General features: G+C 40.5%; 1 protein-coding gene across 2 annotated transcripts in view; it reads left to right on the forward strand.

Moving 5' to 3' along the window:
- Window positions 1-23980, forward strand: part of zfr (zinc finger RNA binding protein) — a 44679-nt gene that overhangs the window by 17639 nt on the left and 3060 nt on the right. The window contains exons 9-19 of one of the 2 annotated variants that reach the window (XM_030723461.1): window positions 657-850; window positions 932-1051; window positions 3574-3719; window positions 5285-5450; window positions 8854-9056; window positions 9534-9684; window positions 11236-11377; window positions 13371-13468; window positions 14322-14417; window positions 18464-18575; window positions 20630-20727. In XM_030723461.1, the coding sequence (XP_030579321.1) occupies window positions 657-850; window positions 932-1051; window positions 3574-3719; window positions 5285-5450; window positions 8854-9056; window positions 9534-9684; window positions 11236-11377; window positions 13371-13468; window positions 14322-14417; window positions 18464-18575; window positions 20630-20727 (1526 nt within the window). Of the gene's footprint in view, window positions 1-656; window positions 851-931; window positions 1052-3573; window positions 3720-5284; window positions 5451-8853; window positions 9057-9533; window positions 9685-11235; window positions 11378-13370; window positions 13469-14321; window positions 14418-18463; window positions 18576-20629; window positions 20728-23980 lie in introns of those variants that run through there. The other variant, XR_004019408.1, reaches the window with a different exon arrangement.

Genomic DNA, 23980 nt, shown 5'->3' on the forward strand with positions numbered 1-23980 from the left:
AGCTGCCCACTTTTGCACAGTTGATAAAGCTGGTGCATCATCCCTAATGTAGCAACCATGCCAGCATGAATGTTTTTGGAGGTTAACCATTTTTTCTGCAGATATTTGGTAACACCATAGTGCCAAATTTTATCCATTTTCCCAAAATGTCTCTAGTACTACTTTTCCAAGTCCTCAATTCTGTATTCAGTGTGGGTTTATCTGGAAAGAAAACATGCCATTAGCATCTGTAAAGGTTGACTTTATGGCATGCAAAATTTAATTACTGTATGATCACTCCGTCTCAGTAAGCCTATGAACTTTTCAGCCCATTGTATGTTTGAAATCTTCTGAAACATGACACAAATACTGTTTGGGTAAGGCTCTACAAAATAGGGGAGACATTTACAATTTCTTTTTTTTTTTAATTTGGAGTATCAGCTCAATGACGGTTGACCTACAGCTAAATTAGGTTCTGTTCCAATATACAACATATTGTACAAGTCAAACATTTGACAGCAGAGCTCTATAGGCCAACAGGTTTCTTGTTTTAATAATAACTCCAACACTGTTTAAATCCCCTTAAATAACAGGAGTTGTGAGTTGTTAAATTACGAGTGAAATCAAGTTTTCAGACTGTACGATGATTAAATAACAGTGTAATTTGTGAAATGCAGGTGGGAACAAATTACAGACTGCAATTAAGATGGAAGATTCCAGAGCAGAGGCCAAAGTAGAAGCCTCCAAGCCTGTGATGCCCTCTTCAGGGTCCCAGGAACCCAAGAGTGACATTCAAGATTCTCTTTCCACATCGGCCCTGGCTGCACTGCAGAGTGATGTCCAGCCTGTTGGCCACGACTATGTTGAAGAAGTAAGTTTTGATAAATTGGTGCACACTTTTAGAGAATAAATGCATTTAAACTTGGGTGTAATATGTGAATTTCTTTTCTAGGTCCGAAACGATGAAGGCAAAGTTATCCGCTTCCATTGCAAGCTGTGTGAATGTAGTTTCAATGATCCAAATGCGAAGGAAATGCATCTAAAAGGTCGGCGGCATCGCCTGCAGTACAAGGTTTGTCTTCTACCACTTCCCCAAATTAAAATTAAAGCAGTTATCACTGTCCTTGGAGCAAATGTTGTCCTAAATGTTGGAGAAGGTAATGCTCTTTTGATAAGATATCTATTCCTATAATAAACATTTGAGCAAAGTTATCTTTGAACATGGGGAAGTTGACCGGCCTTCTCTCTGGGGTTTGAGCAGTGCACAGGTGAACTGACCTGAGCACTCTTCTATAAAGCAGAATTTTGGCTTATCCAGGTAACTTCAGGGTTCACCAAAGATACCATAGTGACATGGTATCTTATGCTGTACACCAGATTAGAGATCAGCAGCTATGAAATCACCACCTACTGACTAGGGATGTGAATGACTAGACGACTGATCATCTTTATTGTCACTAGTCTGTCCCAGATGTAATAGTTGGTTAGCCTTGTTAAGATTTCAATTGATGCCCAGTGCCGGTAAATGGTTTTCCTAAATGTTACGCAGCCATCTGCCACCAGGTAGAGCTTCATTATAGAAATATGCCATAACTCTATGAATCTTGGCTTGATATTTTTATTAGGTCTAATATTGTTAGTTATTTTTGAAGTTTTACAACCTGAAGCGCACCTCCCGAGAAACACCGTCATTTCCTTCTGTGCATTTCTGTGCAAGATTGTACAAAGAAGCCTTAAAACCTTAGAAAAAAACTGACCACAACAAAGGGTAGGACCCAGGAGGGGGAAAAAGTGCCAGCATTTCATGTTTCTGTTGGCTGGCACCGCATGTAAAACACCGGGACAGAACCGACAGGTAATTAACACAAGCAATACACTTTGCACAAACATAAATGCCGGCAACAACATCGGCCACTTAAGTAGGCTACACCGTAGCTCTACAAAGACCCAGCACAGAAATCTGAATCATGTGTGAGCTAGAGGGGGTGGCTGGGGAGAGGAAGGTCTGGGCTTCACTGCTCAGGCTGCGCCCCCCGCAACCTGGCCCTGGAAAGTTGAAGAAAATGAATGGATGGATCTTTGTATTGTATTGTTTTATTATCATTTTAGATTTTAACTTTTATTGTGATCCATGTCACGAGCAAGCATCGTTCAAAATGTGCGGCACAATGGGTCACAGTTTTAAGTTGTAATTTATTCATTTTTCGATTGTTGTTTTATCATATTTTAATAGTAGGTAAAAAAAATTTTGCAGTAACATGTTCATATATTTAACATTAATTTATTTTATTTCTTTTTTTTCATGGTCTGTTTGGAGTATAACATGTAGTGTTCATAATGCACAATGCACGGTGCCACACAGTGTTTAGAGTGCGATTCATTATTGAAGAATACAATTAATGGTTTCTAATGCCTTTGTGTAGATTGTCTTTGACTAGGGATGCTCCTGGCCACTAATTTCATAGTCAACTAAACAAGGAAAAAAAATTAGACTGACTAGTCTAAACCTAAGAAACACTCATATCAAATTAAATTTTATGCCTGTTTAATGGGCAATGTCAAAAGTTGTCAAGAAACATAAAATGCTGGCACTTTTTTCCCTCCTGGGTCCCACTGTGTTTACTCTGTTTTTAAGGCGCAAACACGTTTGTTTCGCTAGTTTTTTTGCTTCTTTGTACAAACCAAATCCATCAAAGGACCAAATCCACAATTTTCCCACGTCTTACAATTATAAAACATATACATATGTAAATTATACATGCAATAATATAGGTGTACACAACACTATTTTTCCAGGAAACATTTGAAAAAAGAAGAAAGTAAAAGATCAAATAGCATTTATTTATGCTTTGCTCAGAGTATTTATGGATCTGTCAGGTTTCCGATATATTTGTTTCCGGTATATTTGTTGGCAGTAAACAATTTTTCATTTTGATTGTTTTGTCAGTGTTAAAATATGATCCAAATACAGGACACCTACATTGTTTTGTGTTTATAATTAATCTTTACTCTCAAACCCTTGAACAATACCGAATCTGCAGCTGAGTCAATACATACTAAAATTGTCAGGAGCAGGTTATGTTCCTAGTTTCAGTTAAAACAAATTTTGAATAGCCATGTTTTCATAGATACTTTTATTTACAACAGGTTTTAAGAGTAATATAGGTTCTCGGCTGGGGGAATACATTTTATATGGGCAGCTTGTTAAGCTGTATCTTACTAAAACCACTACTAAAACCATTGAATGAAGTGTGGACTTTGTGTTGCATTGTCACATGAAGATGCATGTATAAATTTGGTGATTTAGATAATGTATGAAATGTTGAAAAGGAAAAATAACTCATTTATACTCGTGTGGATACAATCTTTATTCCAGCTATGGGGAGTTTTCTTCCCACCATCACGTAGGCACCAGAGTGATAATGACCTGCGTCATGACCTTGGACATGGCTTACATTTTAGTTGTGCAATTACACGTCTAAAGAGGTTATTTGATTTGAAACACAGATTTTCCACTACAGATACAATACCACAGTGAGAACTCCTTAAACATGATTGATGTAAAGCTTAATTTCACTTTTTTGTTTTTTCTAGAAAAAGGTAAACCCAGATCTTCAAGTTGAAGTCAAACCCAGCATCCGAGCTAGAAAAATTCAGGAAGAGAAGATGAGAAAGCAGATGCAGAAAGAGGAGTACTGGAGAAGAAGAGAGGAGGAGGAGCGTTGGAGAATGGAGATGCGGTATGGCTATGATCTTTTATCAGTTAGTAAAGATGGTGGAATTACATATCCATAAACTGCTTTATCATATGAGGTTACCCTTTGTTGGGAAGATCCCACCTCTGGCTTGTAAGACTAATTTTAAATTGCCTTGTCTCATTGTGTAAAATTGCTTGTTAAGTCTTACTTCCATAAAATACAATCAAGTCATGTACTTTTTCCCCAGCACTGCCTATGCTATCAGAATATGTGCTACAATAATATCACATAAATATGAATTGTATAAAATGTTTTAAAGACAAATAATGGATTAGAAGTTGAATCTCAGAGTTTGAATCTTAGACAATTTGTTTAACCAGATTAACAGTCTAAATTACTCTGGCCTTTCGTAGTTGTTCAACAACTATCAGAGTTGTCTTGGCACTCAGTGTCTGTTTAACTCAGTTGATGAACACAAAAGGGAGGGCGCCAGGGATAATAGCTTACTGGGAAAGATGGAATCCTCAACATTGAAGTTTACCCGAAGCCCACACACAGACTACTACCTACCCTTTGACTCCCACCACCCACTGTAACACAGTGAGTGGTGGGAGTCACCCACATGTGTGTTACTTCTGTTCCCTTTAAGGCTGAAGGGAAACAAAAGGAACACACTCATGTAAGGGCCGATTCGCAAATACCGACATTTTCCACAGCGTACAAAGCGTACTCTTTTTCAGCGTCCATCAAGGCATTAAAAGGATCGGCGAGAGATCGCAGGAAAAGTAACCTTTAATTTATAATTCAGCGGTTCCTGTAACCAAAACTGTATCAACATGCAGGAATGAATCTGACTGATTGCGGCGATTGAGTGAAGCAGTGATGGCGTGAGAGCGAGACAAACACACACAGCGCTGCCCCGCCCCCTTCTCCTTTCAGCCACTCAACTCATAAACACCTACCTATATCATATATATTCATAAAATAAAAGCTCAAGCTGAGTGTGTGTGTGTGTGTGTGTGTGTGTGTGTGTGTGTGTGTGTGTGTGTGAGAGAGAGATCATGCAAAAGTACAGCTCTCTCTTGTTCCCTCATTTTCTTTTCCTCCCATGTCCCTTGCGGGGTTCTGTAAAAACACATCCTGGTGTTGAAAAATTCTGTAAATCTTGGTATCAAATATACACTTTCCTATCTATTAAAACATTGTATTGTTGCACTAATAAAAATCCATCCATCCATTCTCTTCCACTTATCCTTTCCAGTAGGGCTGGAGCCTATCCCAGCTGTCATAGGGTGAGATGCAGGGTACACCCTGTAATTGACAGATATACCTATATATATTAGAATTTATAGGGCGCAATAAACTGATTTGAATTTTAATGTGAATATGTACTGCACTGCATGTATGCAAAATGTACACGCCGCCACACTGTACAGCAGGGGTGCCCAAACTCAGCCTGCAGGCCGCTTCTGGCCCCACCCCTTACTTCCAGTCTGCAAATCCGTTGTGCAAAAGCTTTGAGAGGCTTGCTTACCTTCCATCTTCAAACTAGATGGATGAAATATTTTTAAACTTGCAGGGAGATGAACTGTGGTTTATATTTTCAGGCGTTATGAAGAAGACATGTACTGGAGACGTATGGAGGAGGAACAGCACCACTGGGATGAGCGGCGTCGTATGACGGATGGAGGATATCCACAAGGTCCTCCTGGCCCTCCTGGTCTACTCGGAGTCCGCCCTGGCATGCCTGGCTTGCAGCCTCAGGGGCCTGTGGTAGGATATGTGTTGTGTTTTATTTTCTGTTTAATTTTATTACCGTATTTTTCGGACTATACGTCGCTCCGGAGTATAGGTCGCACCAGCCAAAAAATGCATAATAAAGAAGAAAAAAACATATATAGGTCGCACTGGACTATAAGTCGCACTTTTTGGGGGGGGGGGGGGTTGATAGAATCCGAGACCCAGAGCAGAAATTCCATCTTGAACGGCAATTTAAAATAATAATGGATTAAAGAACAGGACGAACACGGTTACGCCTACGTTATGCTAACGTAGCACATTCAGCTACATGACGCACAACGAACACGTGTTCGGTATGTTAACGTAACATTAAGTTATTCAGATAACCATAGCATAAAGAACATACTAACAAGTTAACCAAACCATCAATCCATTGAATTCTTCATCCTCGGTGTCACTTCTAAACAATTCCGTACACTCCGTAGACGAAGCGCCGCTTCCTCTTCTGTGTCGCGTTAGTCAGACTCGTCGTCAGCTGCAGTTCCAATTATTCCAGCCTTTCTGAATCCCAACAGGATGGTTTGTCCCTGAAGCCCATGTTTTCTTGATCCATCCAATGACTTCCAGGAAAGTTGTGTGGCGCATTCTCCCAGTTGCCGTTAAGCTGTGCTCTCCATCCATCATCCACTGCGCCCACAGGTTACGCAAGACTGCCTTAAAGCTGCAGTTCACGGAGATGTCAAGTGGCTGGAGTATTTTGGTTCATGTGTTATAAATGTCACATATACGTCGCTCCGGAGTATAGGTCGCACCCCCAGCCAAACTATGAAAAAAAGTGCGACTTATACTCCGGAAAATACGGTAAACAAAATTAATGAATTTTTTTTTAAATAAAATGTGTGGGTCAGTATCCTGCTGGGAACCATACATGGGTGACAGAACATACAGTAGAGTTGTAAAAGTGTGTATACACACACACACACACACACACACACACACACACACACACACACACACACACACACACACACAGTGAAGCTTAAAATTATTCATACCCCTGGCAAAGTTTGACTGACAGTTTTTGTTATTCAGCCAGCAATTTTTTTGTTTTGTTGACCGGAAATGACATGGGCATTTGAAGAAAAAGTGGCATGTCCAAAATTATTCATACCCTTTGCAAACTGTCACAGTCAATGGGAAAAACCAAAGTCCTGTACCATTTCAAATAGTCCAAGCTGTTTTAAAGCATCCTAATTACCGCGATTCATTGGGAGCAGCAGTTTTAATCAGCTCTCTCTGCAGTTGCTTTGTGGACAGTCATGGCTAAGACAAAGGAGCTCACTAAGGACCTGTGGCTGTGCACTGTGGCTTCTTACAATTCAAGAAAGGGCTATAAGTCCATATCTAAATGTTTTCAAGTTCCAGTGGCTACACTGCAAAACATTATTTAAAAATTCAAGATAGTCCACACTGTGGAAAATCTCAGAGGACTTATCCGGAGTCAAAAGTGACACCTGTGCTGGCCAGGAGAATAGTGAGAGAAGTGAAAAAGAATCACCGCCAAGGATCACCACCAAGGCAGACAGTCCAAAGGACACGGCACACTGCTGGGGTTCCACAGACGCAGACCAAGGAGGACACCACTTCTCCAGAAAAGGCACACAAAAGCCTGTTTGGCCTGTTCAAATGCTCATGTGGACAAAGAAAAAGACTTCTGGTCTTCTGTTTTTATGGTCAGATGAAACAAAAATTGAATTTTTTGGCCACAATGAAGTATCCTTCCTTTGGAGTAAAAAAGGAGAAGCCCTCCATCCTAAAAATGCCATCTGCACTGGTGGTGGGAACCTAATGATTTAGGGGTGTTTTTCAGCCAGTGGACCAGGGAACCTAATCACAGTAAAAGGCACCATGAAAAAAGGGCAATACATCAAGATTCTCAACAACAACCTCAGGCAGTCTGCAGAGAAACTTGGCCTTGGGCACCAGTGGACATTTCAACATGACAACAACCCAAAACACACAGCAAAAGTGGTGAAGAAATGGTTAGTGGTAGTTTTGCAGTGGCCCAGCCAGAGTCCTGATTTGAATACATTAAGAATCTGTGGAGGGAAATAGCCAATAAAGACTTTTCTATTGATTATTGAGAAGGTTATGAATAATTTTGGACATACCACTTTTACTTCAAATGTAAATAAAACCTGAGAAATATTTTTCTCCCACAGTGATGCCTCTTGTACTTCGTGCTATTATCTTCTGAGAGATGCCTGTGTCATTTCCAGTCAACAAAAAAACTGTGTGTAAAAAAAAAAAAAAAAAAAAAAAAAAAAAAAATGTCCTCCTGGGACCCGAGAAAAATAAGTTTCTAATTTCCTGCATCTTTGGGGTCAAAGACACATCTCACTTTTTTGAAATTTTATTTAATTATATTTTTTTTCAGCATGTCCATGTAGTGGGCAACAGGAAAATGTTCATATAAAACAAACAGCTGAACTGAACGATTTAACTAATTATGGTCATTAACCAATTATACAAAATAAAAACAAAAGAACACTCAATAGGTCAACAGAATGTGTGATACCTTATTCTACAATACATGTAGATACTTTAAGACACCCCACAGCTTATCCATAAAACTGGGCTGGTGTGAAGTCACTGATAGTTAAATTGGAATGTGTCGCTTAGTGGCCTTAAAGCAAGAGAGAGTCTCACTCAACCAAGGTTACAACATAACCATAACCATATGCTCCTTATCTCTCTACTCTGTTGCATATTCCATATGTATGGGGGTAACTCTGTAAGACACTCAGCGCCAAGGACTATGGGGGAGAACCAAGGCTTCAGACATGTGAACTGTAAGCCTCTGGGCACCTTTAAGAAACTAGGAGATCAGAGATGATACATCCCAGTTGAGTGCTGAGCAACCATCATGACTTGCCTGAATTGCTGCCACCATACCACACAGGGTAACTGCAGATTAGCTTGCCTCCAGCTGGGACTGCAGAAATTGCCAGGATGTCCTGGCTGTGGCCTCAGAGGGGTCGAGGCAAAACAGTCCCCTGCAGCCCTAAATAAGCAGCCCTAGTGGATGGTGCAAAATCTTGTACTTTTGTACTATCCTTTCTGATACCTAATCCCTGTAGGTAACAGGACTGAGGCAAAGTACATAAAGATGGTCCCGACATCCATTGACATTTATTCAAAAGCCATTATTTCAAAACAAATGATTTAACTGCTTGAAAAACTGAAAATACTCTTCCTGAAACCTTTACAAACAAAATCTTATAGATAACCATGATTAAAACAAAAAAAAACATATATAAAAAATGGAATGTGTATGTTTGTTACAGCTGTTTAAACTTTAGTTTTGATGTTCATCTCAGCTCTGGCATGTTAACTAATAAAACCCAAATCTGTTTCAAACCGTTATGTCTTTCAGCCTCCACGCCGGCCTGACTCTTCAGATGACCGCTATGTCATGACCAAGCATGCGGCCATCTACCCGTCAGAAGATGAGCTTCAGTCCATCCAGAAAATTGTGTCAATTACAGAACGTGCACTCAAACTGGTATCCGACATAATTACAGACCAGGAAAAGACCAAAGAAGAGGACAAAGAGAAGAAAGAACCCTCAAAAGACAGGTCTGTGGGTGGATGAGAATCCTTGGTCGGTCTTGTCAAGAAATGCAAGTAGAACTGTCTTTATCTTTTTCACCTGCATGTTTATCTCTTTAATGTACCCCATTTTCCACCAAGGCAGTTTGAACGTCAGTTAGGAGCCAGTGCCTAACCTCAAATTGTTTCTAAGTTTTGAAAACCAAAGAGCTGGGGGGGTTTGAGAATGTTAACATTTTACTGAGAACTTCTTACCTCAAGATCTGAAGTTGGTGTTCTCGTGATCAAAATAACACAATCTTTGACTGTCATTTTAAAAGGAAAAATGGGATAATTTGGCATAAGCCTAATAAAAAGCACAGTGTAATCTGCTATTGTGGTGCTAGCACTGCTGGCAAATCTACACAGTGATGTAGTGACATGGCTCTCTACCTTATGGAAAACCAGTTCTTCGGAGGGTTTGCAGTTTGCAAGTTTGACAATCTTCTTTGTGTAACTGTCTAGAGCCCTGAAGGGTGTGATGAGGGTTGGAGTCCTGGCCAAAGGCTTGCTGCTTCGTGGGGACAAAAATGTCAACCTAGTCCTGCTCTGCTCTGAGAAGCCCACAAAGAGCCTCCTCACCTGCATTGTGGAGCACCTCCCCAAACAACTAACAGTAATATCTTCACCAGTGTCACGCCACAAGTATTTTCTTTAGTGGCAACTTTATAGACACCTGCACTCAGGAACATCTCTCTTCAGTTTTTAACTCAGGGCACACAAACAGAATGTCTGAAGTAATTATAGTGATGAACAGGGTGTCTCTATAAAAATCAGCTTCTTTCATCAGATTGCCTAAATGTTTAGTTTTGAGTATGTTTCATAGAGTAATCAACGCTGATTGCCAAAAGTATTCACTCACCCATCAAAATCATTGAATTCAGGCCACTTCTATGGCCGCAGGTGTATAAAGTCAAGCACCTAGGCATGCAGACTGCTTCTACATTAGTGAAAGAATGGGTCATTCTCAGGAGCTCAGTGAATTCCAGTGTGGTACTGAGATAGGATGCCTTCTGTGCAATAAGTACAGTTGTGAAATTTCCTCACTACTAAATATTCCACAGTCAGCTGTTAGTGGTATTACAACCTCTGTGGGACAATAAAGGCTGTTTCTTCTTCTTCTTCTTCTTCTATTATAACAAAGTGGATGCTATTGGGAACAACAGCAACTCAGCCATGAAGCTGTAGACCACATAAAATCAGAGTGGGATCAGCATATGCTGAGGCACGTGATGTGCAGAGATCACCAACTTCCAGCATTGTCCATCACTACAGACCTATAAACTTCATGTGGCCTTTAGATTAGCTCAAGAGCAGTGCATAGAGAGCTTTGTGGAATGGATTTCCACAGCTGAGCAGTTGCATCCAAGCCTCACATCACAAAGCACAATGCCAAACACTGGATGCAGTGGTGTAAAGCACGCTGCCACTGGACCCCAGAGCAGTGGAGATGTGTTCTCTGGAGTGACGAATCATGTTTCTTCATCTGGCAATCCGATGGATGAGTCTGGGTTTACCGGTTACCAGGAGAACAGTAGAATGCTCAAAAATTCCCATAAACACACTCCTAAACTTTGTGGAAAGCTTTCCCAGAAGAGTTGAAGCTGTTATAGCTGCAAAGGGTGGACCGACATCATATTAAACCCTATGGATTAAGATTGGGATGTCACTCAAGTTCATATGCTCAAGGCAGACAGTGAATACTTTTGGCAATATAGCATATCTTAGCTGAGAGCCAAAGTATTGATATGGTAATATTTATGTGCTTGCACCAGTATCAGTAGTTTTATTAAAACAATGCCCCACCAGATATTTGCCAGTCACTGCATCATGATTCCCTTATGAAATATGAGGGTAAATTGAGCAGAAGTTCACTAACTTGCAGTGAAGAAACTCAGATTTTCTTGCACTATGTTATATAAAACTCTATGATGATAGCATGATTATCATGCACAGACTGACTAGTGGTGGAAATCAGAGTAACCTCACAATTATAAAGCTAGTTTTCCCATAACGATCACAGGAATTAACAATTACACATACAAAAGTGGCAACTGAGATAACTAGATATTCTCTTCACGTTATTTCCTTTTAAAAATGATTTGAATTGATTTTGAAATAATGTTGGTTTATTTGCATCTACTTTTTTTTTTTTTAAATCCTCCAGATTGTAACATCAGAAAAATATGAAGTTAAAGGGTCTGTCCAGGAAGCAGCCATCATTCTGACATCCTGTACTGAGCCAAAGATGCAAGTTACAATCACACTGACTTCACCTGTCATCAGAGAGGAAAATGGCCGGGACGGAGGTTGGAAACCCATCAGAGCCTTTCTGTTTTGTTTTGTTTTTTTGTCTTTGTTCTCTCTCAATAAAATCAGTTTCAGTAAGTTGGTTGACACTCTGAAGAGCATTGTCCTGCTGGCACTCCAAGATAATTTTGTTGGTCTTTAAATCGTATCATCCTGGCATGTTCTTTCTTTGATTCATCTGCATGTCAGAAACAGAACTGAAAGAGCCCATTAACTTGAGTTGTTGTCTCTTACCATTAGGCTTTGCTGTGCAGTGTATGAGTTTCAGAAAATAATTTCATTATTACATTTATTTAAACAACCAACTATTACAGCATTTTTTAAATGAACCATTAGATTTATATAATCTACTTTTGTTTGTCTAAGGTGTGTTCCCATGTGACACCCAACCTAAATACTTTCTCAGCTAATACTGGTAATTACATGGTTCAGATCACTGCTTTTGTAAGGGGAAAAAATGAAAGGGGCATGTGCCAGCAGTATTGCTCTTGTGCTTTTTGCTCTGTAACTCTTACTTCTCAGATGCTATCGTTATCCTTTAAACAAAGCATGATCAGTGTTTGCATTGTGTTAAGTCTAGTTATTCCCAGGTGAGATTCTATTTTGTTTCCTGTGTCCCAGGGGATTGTTTCCATTTTGTTGTTGGGAGACATGCATTTTTTCCAAATTTTCATTGAGCTATAGAGACCAAAAAAGGCTATTCTTATAAATGATGAATGATCAGATAGACGTAGGAGCCACATCATTTCTTCAAGTTTAATCTGGACTAGTTATACAATTTTACATCGCTTTTAGTAATCAAGATTTGGCCTAAGAGCGAAAATTGGTTGTAGTTTTCTCACAGGAAACAAATCTTCCTTTTGTGTACTGGTGAACACTTCACCATGCTGAGGTCCCCTGTTCTAAAGTGCTCCCCTGAGTTGATTAATGTCTTCTTTTTACTCGTATAGCACTCAAAATTGGGCTCAATAGGAGGTAATATTTAGCTAAAAGCAAAGACTGCCCTTTTGATTTCATGCATTGTGGAAAAAGGAGGACAAATAATTTGAAGATGGTCAACTATCTCATGAATCAGTAACTGTGATGATTGTTTTGAAGATTATTCTTAGGGGAGTATTATTAAAAGTTCAGGAAAGGAGGCTATGGCAGAGGAATCTTTGGTTGCACCTGAGTACAGCCTTTGGTATACAATGATTGCTGGGGTCTTATTCCAACCTACTGATGTTAGGTTTTTGCATGCAGTGGTATCCTAACCTTTTTTGTTTTCTGGTAGTTCTCTTCTTCAGCAACCAATGCTTCCTCTTTTTTTTTTTTTGGGGGGGGGGAGGATATCTGTTGTAATATACAACTCCAGCACAGAGTTCATTTCTTTCAGCACACAGCACTAGTACATTGTCTCCCATAAAAAGGGTTGGTAGGGCCCAGCAGCTTCGGAAGGATTTTTGACCAAGGTTTTCTCACATCCCAAAAACTTTGCCACACCTACTATTGCTGTGCCACTTTTTTATCAGGTTACATATTAGCCATTTGCCCATTCTTTCTGATTCTACCATAGTTAATAATTAGCTATGAGATCCCTTAATTCTTCAAAATTTCAATGCTAATTTACAATAAACACAATCACCTGATAAAATTGTATTGGCTTCAAACGTTTGTGAGCACAAACCCAATTTAGCTGCACTATTGTTTTTCAGTGTTGTCAGTAAAATGAAGAGAATATAATGGACACAATCTGTGTCTATGCACATAACTTTGACAATGTGTTCATTTATGTAGTAAGGAGTTTTTTTTGTTTGTTTCTTTTGTTTTTGTTTGTATTTTTGTTTTTAATGTCAGTAATATTTCTAAAATTCCAAAAAAGCAACAGGGTGTAGGTTGTCATGGACAGAAACACTGGTATGTGTGGCAATGTGTTTGTTCTTTATCAGCCTTGCTGACCTGGTCAAACACCCATTCCTCATCACCATTTTGACCCTTGAAATCCATTTTTAGATGTAACCTCGGGTATGGTGAAAGACCCAGCGGACGTCTTGGACAGGCAAAAATGCCTTGACGCTCTGGCTGCTCTGCGCCACGCTAAGTGGTTCCAGGTTCGGAACATCATTTTACTTTCTTCTTGTAGCCTTATGAGATGCATTATTTTAGTTTATTCATCTGTTTGTGTTTTTACACATTTGGTTTTTTATTTTATAATCAAAAGTCAAACTATTTGAAGCAAAAAACAAATGTATATATATTCAAGGATGCCACCTATGCCAACAAGAATCTGGTCAATGTGCAATATGTATAATGATGATAAACCTAAGTTCATCTGAACTTCTTCTGAAAAAGCTGCTAGCAAAGAATTGGCATCCTTGTATTCCCTATTCAATTTTTCAAGTACTGCATTATAGTTACATGTGATTCCATAAGGCTGCACAGTAACTAGCACAAGGTTGTGCCATCCAGAAATGCTTTCATGTTCAATGTTTGTATTGTTTTTATTCTATATATTTTGTAAAATGGGGATTGAGAGAAAAGGGAATATCTGAATATTTTCCTGTGATTTTGCTACTTGAGCAAAAGCACAGGCAAAGTAGAGCAGATTTTCTTGGCTCTTTCAGTCCCTATACTCTCCTCTCAGGTGGACTCTTGTATTTTTAAGTCCCTGTTTGTGAGATACCTGGACAAATCTGGGGTCAGGGTTTAGAAGATGGCAAGAAAATTCCTCATTTCTTGTGCATCTTGCAAACTGTGACCTCCCTTACTAACTGTGAGGTACAAGACTACTGGGAATGGCAGCTGATTGCAAATTGTTATGGCTTATATGCAAATGAAACCATACTCAAGCTTCCATTATGCACAGTAGTATTTGGGACCTCTATGATGGAACTGATTCACTTGTTTGGTCCATCTCTTGTCACCCTGGGTCACTCCATAAACCTAACTTTATTGCATCAAAAGGCTAGAGCCAATGGTCTTCAGTCCTGCGTGATCATCATCCGAATCCTGCGAGACCTCTGTCAGCGAGTTCCTACATGGTCAGCCTTCCCTGGATGGGTAAGTGTGTCATTAACATTTATAGGCCTCAGTGCATTATAGCAATTTGGGGTATTTATAGGAGAAATGTGAAATTTGGAGAAATTTAATTGGTGGTCCTGAGTATCCTCTCCGAAGTCTCACTGTGTGGGTTAATCTGACCAATGAGAGCTGGTGTGTGCCCAAGTATCCTTGGGCAAGGTTGTGTGTGAGAATTTTACATAGAAAGCACTTAAATGGAAAAATAAATAAGACATGCTGTATAAAATGCTTTGAGTGCTCCAGTCAATTTACCTTTTAAAGACTTGAGCTGTGCGATTCCTTCAAAATGCAATTCATATTTCAAATCTACAATATAAGGGAGCCAGATCACTTACCCGTATCCCAGTGCACCTTAGCTGTTGTTACTGCCTAAGAAGATTCCATACGGTTAGTGTTATGATTTTTTTGACCAGTTTGCAGTTATTACTATATGATGAATGTTACATCTTGCCTTTGCCAGCTAAAGTTCAGAAAAGACCAACTAACAAATTTGACAGCCAGATTTTAATGAAATATGATCACACCACTATAGTGACACCAAAGTTTCATTCCTCTCAAAGCGTTGCTGTGTCATGGCTTGAAAAAGATAAAATTTCTCAAATAAGAAATCTTTATGGAATTTGTCACTGGTCTAATTTGTGCGTTCACATTATTAAACCGACTACATGCCCACGCCATAGTGTTGTTTTGTGTTGTGAAAGGGAATTCAGGTGATTTTATAAGGTGTTGCACGTGAGTAAATGCCACCTGCTAGGTGGTTGCTAAGCAACATGGCATAAGGTGTTGTGGCTCTAAATGCTGTTGTCATGAAATTAAAATAATATTTTCATAAGATGTTGTAGGTACATATAAACAAAAATAGATCAAATTATGCATGGTCTTCAATTCATCCATTTCATTCATACATAAGTTGAAAGTTTTTTGATTATAAATGATATGATTGTCGTGAAAAAAATGATGCAATGTTTTTATAAGGTGTTATAGCTCCATAAATGCTCAAATTGGGTTATTTGCTAGGTGGGTGCTTCATCATAATTTATATAAAATAAGAACCTTCGGGGACCTAAGATGTACAATACTGTGCAAAAGTCTTGAGCCACCCGTCATTTCTTTATATTTTGCTAGAAAAATATAAAATGGTGCAACGATTTGGTGGAGCATCCAAAGATATATGGAAATGTACTATTTAAGACAAAAACAGTTTTGGATGGGTGACCCCCAGTTTTTAAACTCTATCTTCACCATCTCTACACCTTTCGACTCTGATTCACACATCTATTCTGTCTTGCTTCTACTGACTTTCATTCCTCTTCTCTCCAGAGCATACCGCCACTTCTCTGGGCTTTTTTCTAATGCATGGTGAATCATTATCTGACAAATTTTTTTTTTTTACCCCAAGGGACCTGACACAAACACCTTGTAGCCGCAGCTCTGTGCAGCAGTCTCAACAATAAAGTTGCAGATCGTGGTCCTTTCGGACCTCTGCCAGGTGTTCCCAGCACACCCTTACTATATGTTTAGGTGCGCCAGGTCTGTCCGTCATCCTCCCTCGCCACCAGGTGGTGATCAGTTGACAGCTCAGCGGCTCTCTTCACCTGAGTGTCCAGAACATACAGCCACAGATCTGATGATACGATTATAAAAGCCTTATGTTCGAACATGGTCTTTGTTATGGACAGATTGTGGTTTGCACGGAAGTCCAGTAACAAAACACCTTTCAGATACAAATCAGACAGGCTGTTGCTCCCAGTCACGCCCATCCAGGTCTCACTGTCATTGCCCACATGAGTATTGACGTCACCGGCTTCACTGGATGGGGCACCCTCAAGTACCCCACCCAGCGACTCCAAGAAAGCTGGGTGCTCTGTCATTTGACACATAAGCACAGACAACAGTCAGGGCCTGTTCCCCAGCCCTAAGGCGCAGAGAAACAATCCTCTCATCCACTGGTGAAAACGCCAACGTACAGGCAGCAAGTTGAGGGGATACAAGCATGCCCACTCCAGCAAGCTGCCTCTCACTGAGGGCAACTTCAGACTAGAACAGACTTCAGACTGGTATGCGGGGATCGATCCACCAGGCCCTCTGCCCTTGACACACATTGCACCCAACTCCTGCATTGCCTCCTGTGGGTGGTAGGGTTACAGATTGGCAGCAAGAATTTCAAATCTGGTTTCTTCACTCCATAAGAACTTTTGCCACTGATTTTCCAGCTTGTGTAATCTGGCATATTTCAGCCTTTTCTCCCATTTCTCTCTTTGAGAATGGCTTCCTGACAGCCACCCTTCTGCTAAAACTCTTTCTGATGAGGCTTTGGTTGGATGGATCAACTGAAGGGGCAGATGTATCTCTCACATTCTGTGTCAGGCCTTTGCTGGACCTTTATTAGCACCACTGTCAACAACAGTCAGCAGAGATTATCTAATACCGAGCTGTTTGGCCTCTGTCCGTTGTCCATCCATAATTTGCCCATTGTCTGTTGTTCAGCGTCCACCCTTCAACTTTTTACTAAATTTGCTACTCCTCTGTAATTTATATTTGGGAACATATGAAACTTGCCACAAATACTCTTGGGTAAGGGGAGACAGAGTTTCGATTTTATTTTTATTTTTTTTAATTTTGTTTTTTTGTTTGTTTGTTGTTGTTTTTAAATTTTTTTTTTTTTAAGAGATACTGTACATTTGATGTTTACATTTAATCGCTACTCCCTTATTTTTAGGCCTATTCTTTTGAAACCTGGTATGAGTATTCAATGTGCAAATCACTATGACAGTCAGTGCAGATTTTTGTATTTTTTATATATTTATTTATTTTTTTAAATAAAGGATCACCTCCGTGATGGTTGACCTATGACCAAATTAGTTTGTTCCAATATATCAGATTGTCAAGTAAAATATTTGACAGTGGAGCTCTAAATGCCAGGTCTGTTTTTTTGTTTTTTGTTTTTTTATTTGTTTGTATCTGTTAATCTGCTGTACATAGTTTATTATACCTGTCACTTCTTTTGTCCACTTGTTCAATTTCCTGTTTTTTTTTGGGTTTTTTTTAAGGACACACTGCACATCATGCAGAAATATGTCAAGTTTTCAGCTAATGGCTCTTTGGAATATTTCATACATTCAACTAAAAACATGGGAACAAATGTTTCTGCAACAGGCTGCAAGTAGCAAAGTGCCTAAAGATATCATTTAAACTAGGCTCTTTGCTAATTTGTCTGTTATGTGTAGTCACAGCACTGGTTCATCAAGTTAGGTCCCCTTTCTTTTTATATTTGAATGTTCATAGGTCAGTGTTAAAGGTGGCTCAACAACCAAAAATGCATCTGAAAGTGGTCAGGTACAAGAACTGGACTAAACATGAGGCAAAAGGCAGTTGGTGTCCTTTAGAAAATCTGGAGAACCAATACTCAAAAACACTTTCACAGGAATTTTTAAAGTCTGGTTCACTGGAAGCAAAATGCAAAGAAATGAGGGATGGGTCAAGATTTTTGAACAGTAGTGCACCTCTGTGTCAAGTTTGGCTGCTCAGCTGGTGGACAAATAAACAGATTTCATGTATTATAATAAAATGTTCTGTAATGCACACCAGAGAAGTATGTAGATGTGCTAAATGTGGATATTGATTTTTGGGGTCTTTTTTTGTTTGTTTGTTGTTGTTTTTATTTATTTATTTTAAAGCATTCAACAAAAGGCACTGCATTGCAGTCTTACTTCCAGGATTACAGCACTGGCTAGATGATATCAGTCCATACACCACATTTTATATACCACAATTAAATTGTTACATTCTTTAACATGTATCCACAGATTACAAGTTTCTGTCATCTTTCTAAAGTGGTACCAATTTGTGTTTGGGGGGGGGGGGGGGATGTTCATTGTTGAAACTGAGCGTTGGGCTTCATCTTAATGTAAAGAAAGTGTAAAATATTAGTGAGACAATTACTATGATTATAAAAACTGATGTGAGGCAAGCAATGATGGTGTTTTCCAGACATCTAAGACATTTTGTATGTTGACTGTGTTCAGGCCATGGAGCTGCTGGTTGAGAAGGCCATCAGTAGTGCCTCCGCTCCCCTCAGCCCTGGTGATGCACTGAGACGTGTCTTTGAATGTATTTCTTCTGGGATTTTACTCCCAGGTAAGCTTATTTGTGGTTTTTATTTTGTTTTGTTTTGTTTTGTTTGTTTGTTTTTGTTTTTTTGTGTGTATGTGTGTGTTTTTTGCATTATTAGTTTTGTACTTAAGAAGTTTGACTTTATTTCTGAACAAAACCAAAACTAAGTCAGCTGAAAGTCACTTCTCCCTTAATTATTGTCCTATTCTTCTGAAACTTGTCATGAATATTCATTTGGCAATGGTCTACAAAATATTGCAGATAGATTTTCATGTGTTTTGTTTTGTCCCATAAAGTTTCAACCTTTTTAATAAATGCTGTACAGTGATGTTTAATGTCAATCACTACTCCTTCCTTATTTATTGGCAAATGGACTATGATAAGATGAGATAAAACGTTAATGATCCCACAACGGGGAAATTTGCACATTACAGCAGCACAAGTAAGGAAACAACATAAGGGGAGCAGCAAACGTGAGCCCTAAAGCACCCAAGTACATTTCCACTTCAACAGGTATCATTGTTCTCCCCTAACATAACATAAATACATATCAAAAGGGTTTTTTTTTAAATAGAAAAAACAACATCAAAACAAAAAAGCAAACAAAAACAGGACAAAGAAAAGGGGGGGGGGGGGGGTGCTACGCTAACCATTATTTATACACAGACTATGCGAGCAGTATGCTAGGGCGTAAGTGTATCAGACATTACTGAACCAGAGAATGGAGAGGGAAGGTGGGGGCCAGAGGACAAAAAAAATTATAAGAAAGGAACCTGGTGGTTACAGAGTCATCTCAATGATCAGAGACATAACATGATTCTGAAAAGGCAGCCAGATTTCATAAAATTTATCATCCGAACCGCTTAAGGAGTATTTTATGTTTTCCAGTTTTTTAAAGGAAAGGGCGTCTTTTATCCAGCCTGTATGCGTGGGTGGGTGCGGAATTTGTACTTTAATTGCACTGAGAAGTTATGATCCTTACTCATTCCAGTTGCTGCTTTCTGTTCCATTTGCCCGTACTGAACTGGCTAAAAGGGCTTTTGTTCACTTTGATCCCTTCACATGGAACATGTTGCAGAAAGACTGCAAACTGATGGAGTTAATTTCACTGAGTGTATAAAGAATTTGCAGTTTGGATTTAAAAGCTAACTCCATAAGATGCACTTGTTGTTCTTAATTTGTTTATAAAATTGAATTATTTTGACTTTTGCTCGTGTTTCCACTATGTAATTTTGTGAAGGTGTTTTGAGTTTGTTTCTGCCTGTCTTGGCCAGAACTCCCTTGAAAAAGAGGTTCTTAATCTTGCTGGGACTTTGTTGGTTAAAAAAAGTTAAATAAAAAAATCATCTTGTCTCTCATTTGATGTCACACACAAATTTCAAAGTGTGCAGATACCTGAGCACAGACTTGTGTGCACCCTTTCATGCTCAGACAGATCTGTGTCGCAAGTCGACTATATGTAGGGATGCAATGTGAAACTATTGCAAGGCAGTTTAATTTTACTGTAAATCTGACATGCTATCTTCAATTACCCTGACCATTGTTGATTCCCGGCAACATTGTCCATTGGCACAATCACTGTACCAACAGAATACTGTTTGCAGGTAGTGTTCTCAATCATGTAGCTATGATGAGCACGCTGCCTTATTAAACATATGCAGGAATGCTGTCTTATGTTTATTCATTTGGTCAAATTTGTAAACACAAAGACCAAAACTAAAGACACTGTTTTATTTTATTTTGGTTAGTTTTGAAAGAAGCAGAAATCTTGCTAAAGAATGTGAAAAGAAGCCTGAAAATTGGCAGTGAAAAAGTGATGATCCACACTGGATGCAGTGAGAGTAAAGGGCTTGATGTGATATGCTGCGTTTACTATACATGTCAAATGCCTGATGCAAGTTTCTGCAAATATAAGGCAACACTTCTATCAAAGTTATTTAAGGCTTTATATTCACATTTAAAATTGTGATGAATATTAAAACTTGTGTCTGGAAGGCGTATTGAAGAGTTGATCATTGATATTTGACCATCCCTTTTTTTTAAAGTTGTTATTTATTTATTTATTTTTGTCCTAATAGGTGGACCAGGACTGGTAGATCCTTGTGAAAAGAAGCCTGTGGATACCTTGGCGCCTATGGGAGAGCAGCAGAGAGAGGACATTACCTCAAGTGCCCAAGTAAAAACTCTTCAAATATATTTGTAAATGAGCTGACAGATATAGAAATTAGAATCAAATATGTGCTGCTACTTTTTATTATGTAGGGGAGGATTTTTTTTTTTTTTTTTAAACAAGGAGTGGGCGGATATTGTCGTCCCTCTGTCCATGAGGTTTTACCTTTCTGGTCTATAGAATGCAAAACCAGAGATGTGCAACACAATATTCATATTCCTGGGTGTTTACTACCCTTTGTAGACTTTGGCTGTATTTATCTGAAGTGGAGATTAAACAACATGGAGGATTTCAGGCTGCTAATGCTATTGTGCTGTGTGACTGGCTGTACCTACTTGACCATTATTGACTAATGGAGAAAGTAGGGATGCAACATATCTAGTAACAGGCCTAGGTCAGTGAACAGCTGGCAGTAGCTAGATAGTGAGAAACTGGGGATTCCCAAATTTCTAGGTAAAGAGCCAGTCTGTCTATAGTTTCATCAATTCTAGGCTGCAGCCTTATTGATTAGTCTGTGATGCCATCTTCTGATTGGCTCAGGATTGTCTAACATGTTAGTCAGGAATGACTCATGGCCATTAATAGTACAGAATATGACTCATCATTGAGCAATATTAAAGCCATACCTGCTGCTCAGCAATATTGCTCAAATGTAAATGTGGTTGCATTATGTTTTGTACATGGTTTCCTTATGATTATAGTGATGTTATACATAATGCATTGATATCAGCAGATATGTAGTATGATTAAGATTAAGATAGTGTTTATTTGTCACATGCACAGTTATACACAGTACAATGCACAGTGAAATGTATTTTGTACCTGCAACCATATATACACACACATATAAATAAGAAGAATAAAAATTAAAAAAAAGTAATTCACACTATACACTATACTCTATATACTATACACTATACACACTTTTATAAATTATAATATTTACATTGTGCAATAATGGTCCAGTTAGGGCTCAGAGTTGAGCAGACGGATGGCTTGTGGGTAAAAACTCTTCTTCAACCTTTCAGTCTTAGTCCTCAGGCAGCGGTAACGCCAGCCTGATGGGAGCAGGGAGAAGAGAGAGTGTCCGGGGTGGCTGGGCTGTTTTAGGATCTTCATGGCCCTCAGCCTGCACTGCTTGGTGTAAATGTCCTGCAGGTTGGGGAGGGTGGTTCTGATGGTCCGTTCAGCTGAACGAACCACCCTTTTTAGGGCCATGAAGTCCTGCTTGGTGCAGTTTCCCATCCAGGTGGTGATGCTCCCACGCATGATGCTCTCGATGGTGCAGGTGTAAAAGTTCCTGAGCACCTTGAGTGGGAGCTTGAAGTCTCTCAGCCGCCTGAGGAGGTAGAGACGCTGTCTGGCCTTCTTCACAGTGATGTTTATGTGATGAGTCCAGGACAGGTCCTGTGAGATGGTCACTCCCAGGTATTTGAAAGTGTCCACTCTTTCCACCTCAGCACCACTGATGACAAGTGGATGGTAGTCCCTCTGCTGCTTCCTGCTGAAGTCCACGATCAGTTCCTTTGTTTTGCTGACGTTGAGCAGGAGGTGGTTCTCCTGGCACCAGTTCTCCAGGCGGGAGACCTCTCTCCTGTAGGCTGTCTCCTCATTGTGAGAGATTAGTCCCACAACAGCAGTGTCGTCAGCAAACTTGATGATGATGTTGGACTCTGACGTGGCCTCGCAGTCATGGGTGTACAGTGAGTACAGCAGAGGGCTGAGCACACAGCCTTGGGGGGATCCAGTGTTGAGGGTGAGGGAGGATGAGGTGAGGTGACCCACTCGTACCACCTGTGGTCTGCTGGTCAGGAAGCTGTGAACCCACCTGCACAGGGATGGGCCCAGGCCCAGGTCCAGCAGCTTAGAGACCAGCCTGGAGGGAACTATGGTGTTGAATGCTGAGCTGTAATCTACAAACAGCACTCTCACATAGTTCCCCTTACCAGTGTCTATGTGTGAAAGGGTCTTGTGGAGGAGGAAGGATATGGCGTCATCTGTGGATCTGTCTGGCCGGTATGCAAACTGTAGTGGGTCGAAGGTGGTGGGCAGTGAGGAGGTGATGAATGTCTTGATGAGTCTCTCAAAACACTTCATCACCACAGAGGTGAGTGCTATGGGCCTGAAGTCATTGGGGCTGCTGGGGTGTGGTTTCTTTGGGACAGGGACTATGATGGACTTTTTAAAGCAGGTGGGAATCACACACAGTTTCAGTGAGAGGTTGAATATCAGTGTAAACACAGGTGCCAGCTGGTCAGCGCAGGTCTTAAGGACACGTCCACTAATACCGTCTGGTCCAGCCGCTTTCCTGGTGTTTACACGTCTAAACGCCCTCCTCACGTCGCGCTCCGTCACAGTGAGTGTCTCCGCCCCTCCGGCCGGGAGCGCAGCGGACTGTCGGCTTCCCGACTCAAAGCGCGCAAAGAAGATGTTGAGTTCATCAGCCACAGAAGCGTCGGCACTCACCGGGTGTGTGTGTGGTGCTTTGTAGTCCGTGATGGTGCGTAGTCCCTGCCACAGTCCCCTGGAGTCAGACTGTTGTAGTTGCTGTTCCAGTCTGCGGCCGTAGCGATGTTTAGCCTCTTTCACCGCTCTGCGGACGTTGTATGATGCAACCTTGTAGTCCTCCATGTTCCCAGAGGCGAGGCCGGAGTTGTAGGCAACGGTGCGGGACCTCAGGGCGTCGCGGACAGATTTATCCACCCACGGCTTCTGGTTGGGAAAAGTCCTGATGGTCCTCCTAAGTGAAGTGTCTTCAACAACTTTCCCAATAAATCCCACAACCTCGATGTCTCCGCCCGCGCTGCTGCGAAACATGTCCCAGTCGGTTGAATCCAACGCACCCTGCAGAGCGGCCTCTGTTTGATCAGACCACCGTGTCACTTCTCTCACAGCAGGGGGTTCCTGCCTGAGCCGTTGTTTGTATTTCGGCATGAGAAGGACAGAGGTGTGGTCAGACTTCCCAAAAGGCGGAAGAGGCTTTGCTTTGTAGCCATCTTTGAATGGAGAGTAGCAGTGGTCTAGGGTCCTCTCTCCTCTGGTGGGGCAGTCGATGTGTTGAATCAACTCCGGTATCAGCTTTTTCAAGTTTGCACTGTTAAAGTCCCCGGCTACGATGAGAGCCGCATCACGCTGGTTAGCCTGATAGGTGGAAATAGCCTCATGTAGCTCGGATAGTGCAGTGTTTGTGTCCGCCTGAGGTGGAATATAGACGGCGCTGAAGATGACCGAAGTGAACTCGCGGGGCAGGTAGTGGGGG

This window comes from Archocentrus centrarchus, unplaced genomic scaffold, assembly GCF_007364275.1.
Source record: "Archocentrus centrarchus isolate MPI-CPG fArcCen1 unplaced genomic scaffold, fArcCen1 scaffold_26_ctg1, whole genome shotgun sequence".
Taxonomy (NCBI): Eukaryota; Metazoa; Chordata; class Actinopteri; order Cichliformes; family Cichlidae; genus Archocentrus; species Archocentrus centrarchus.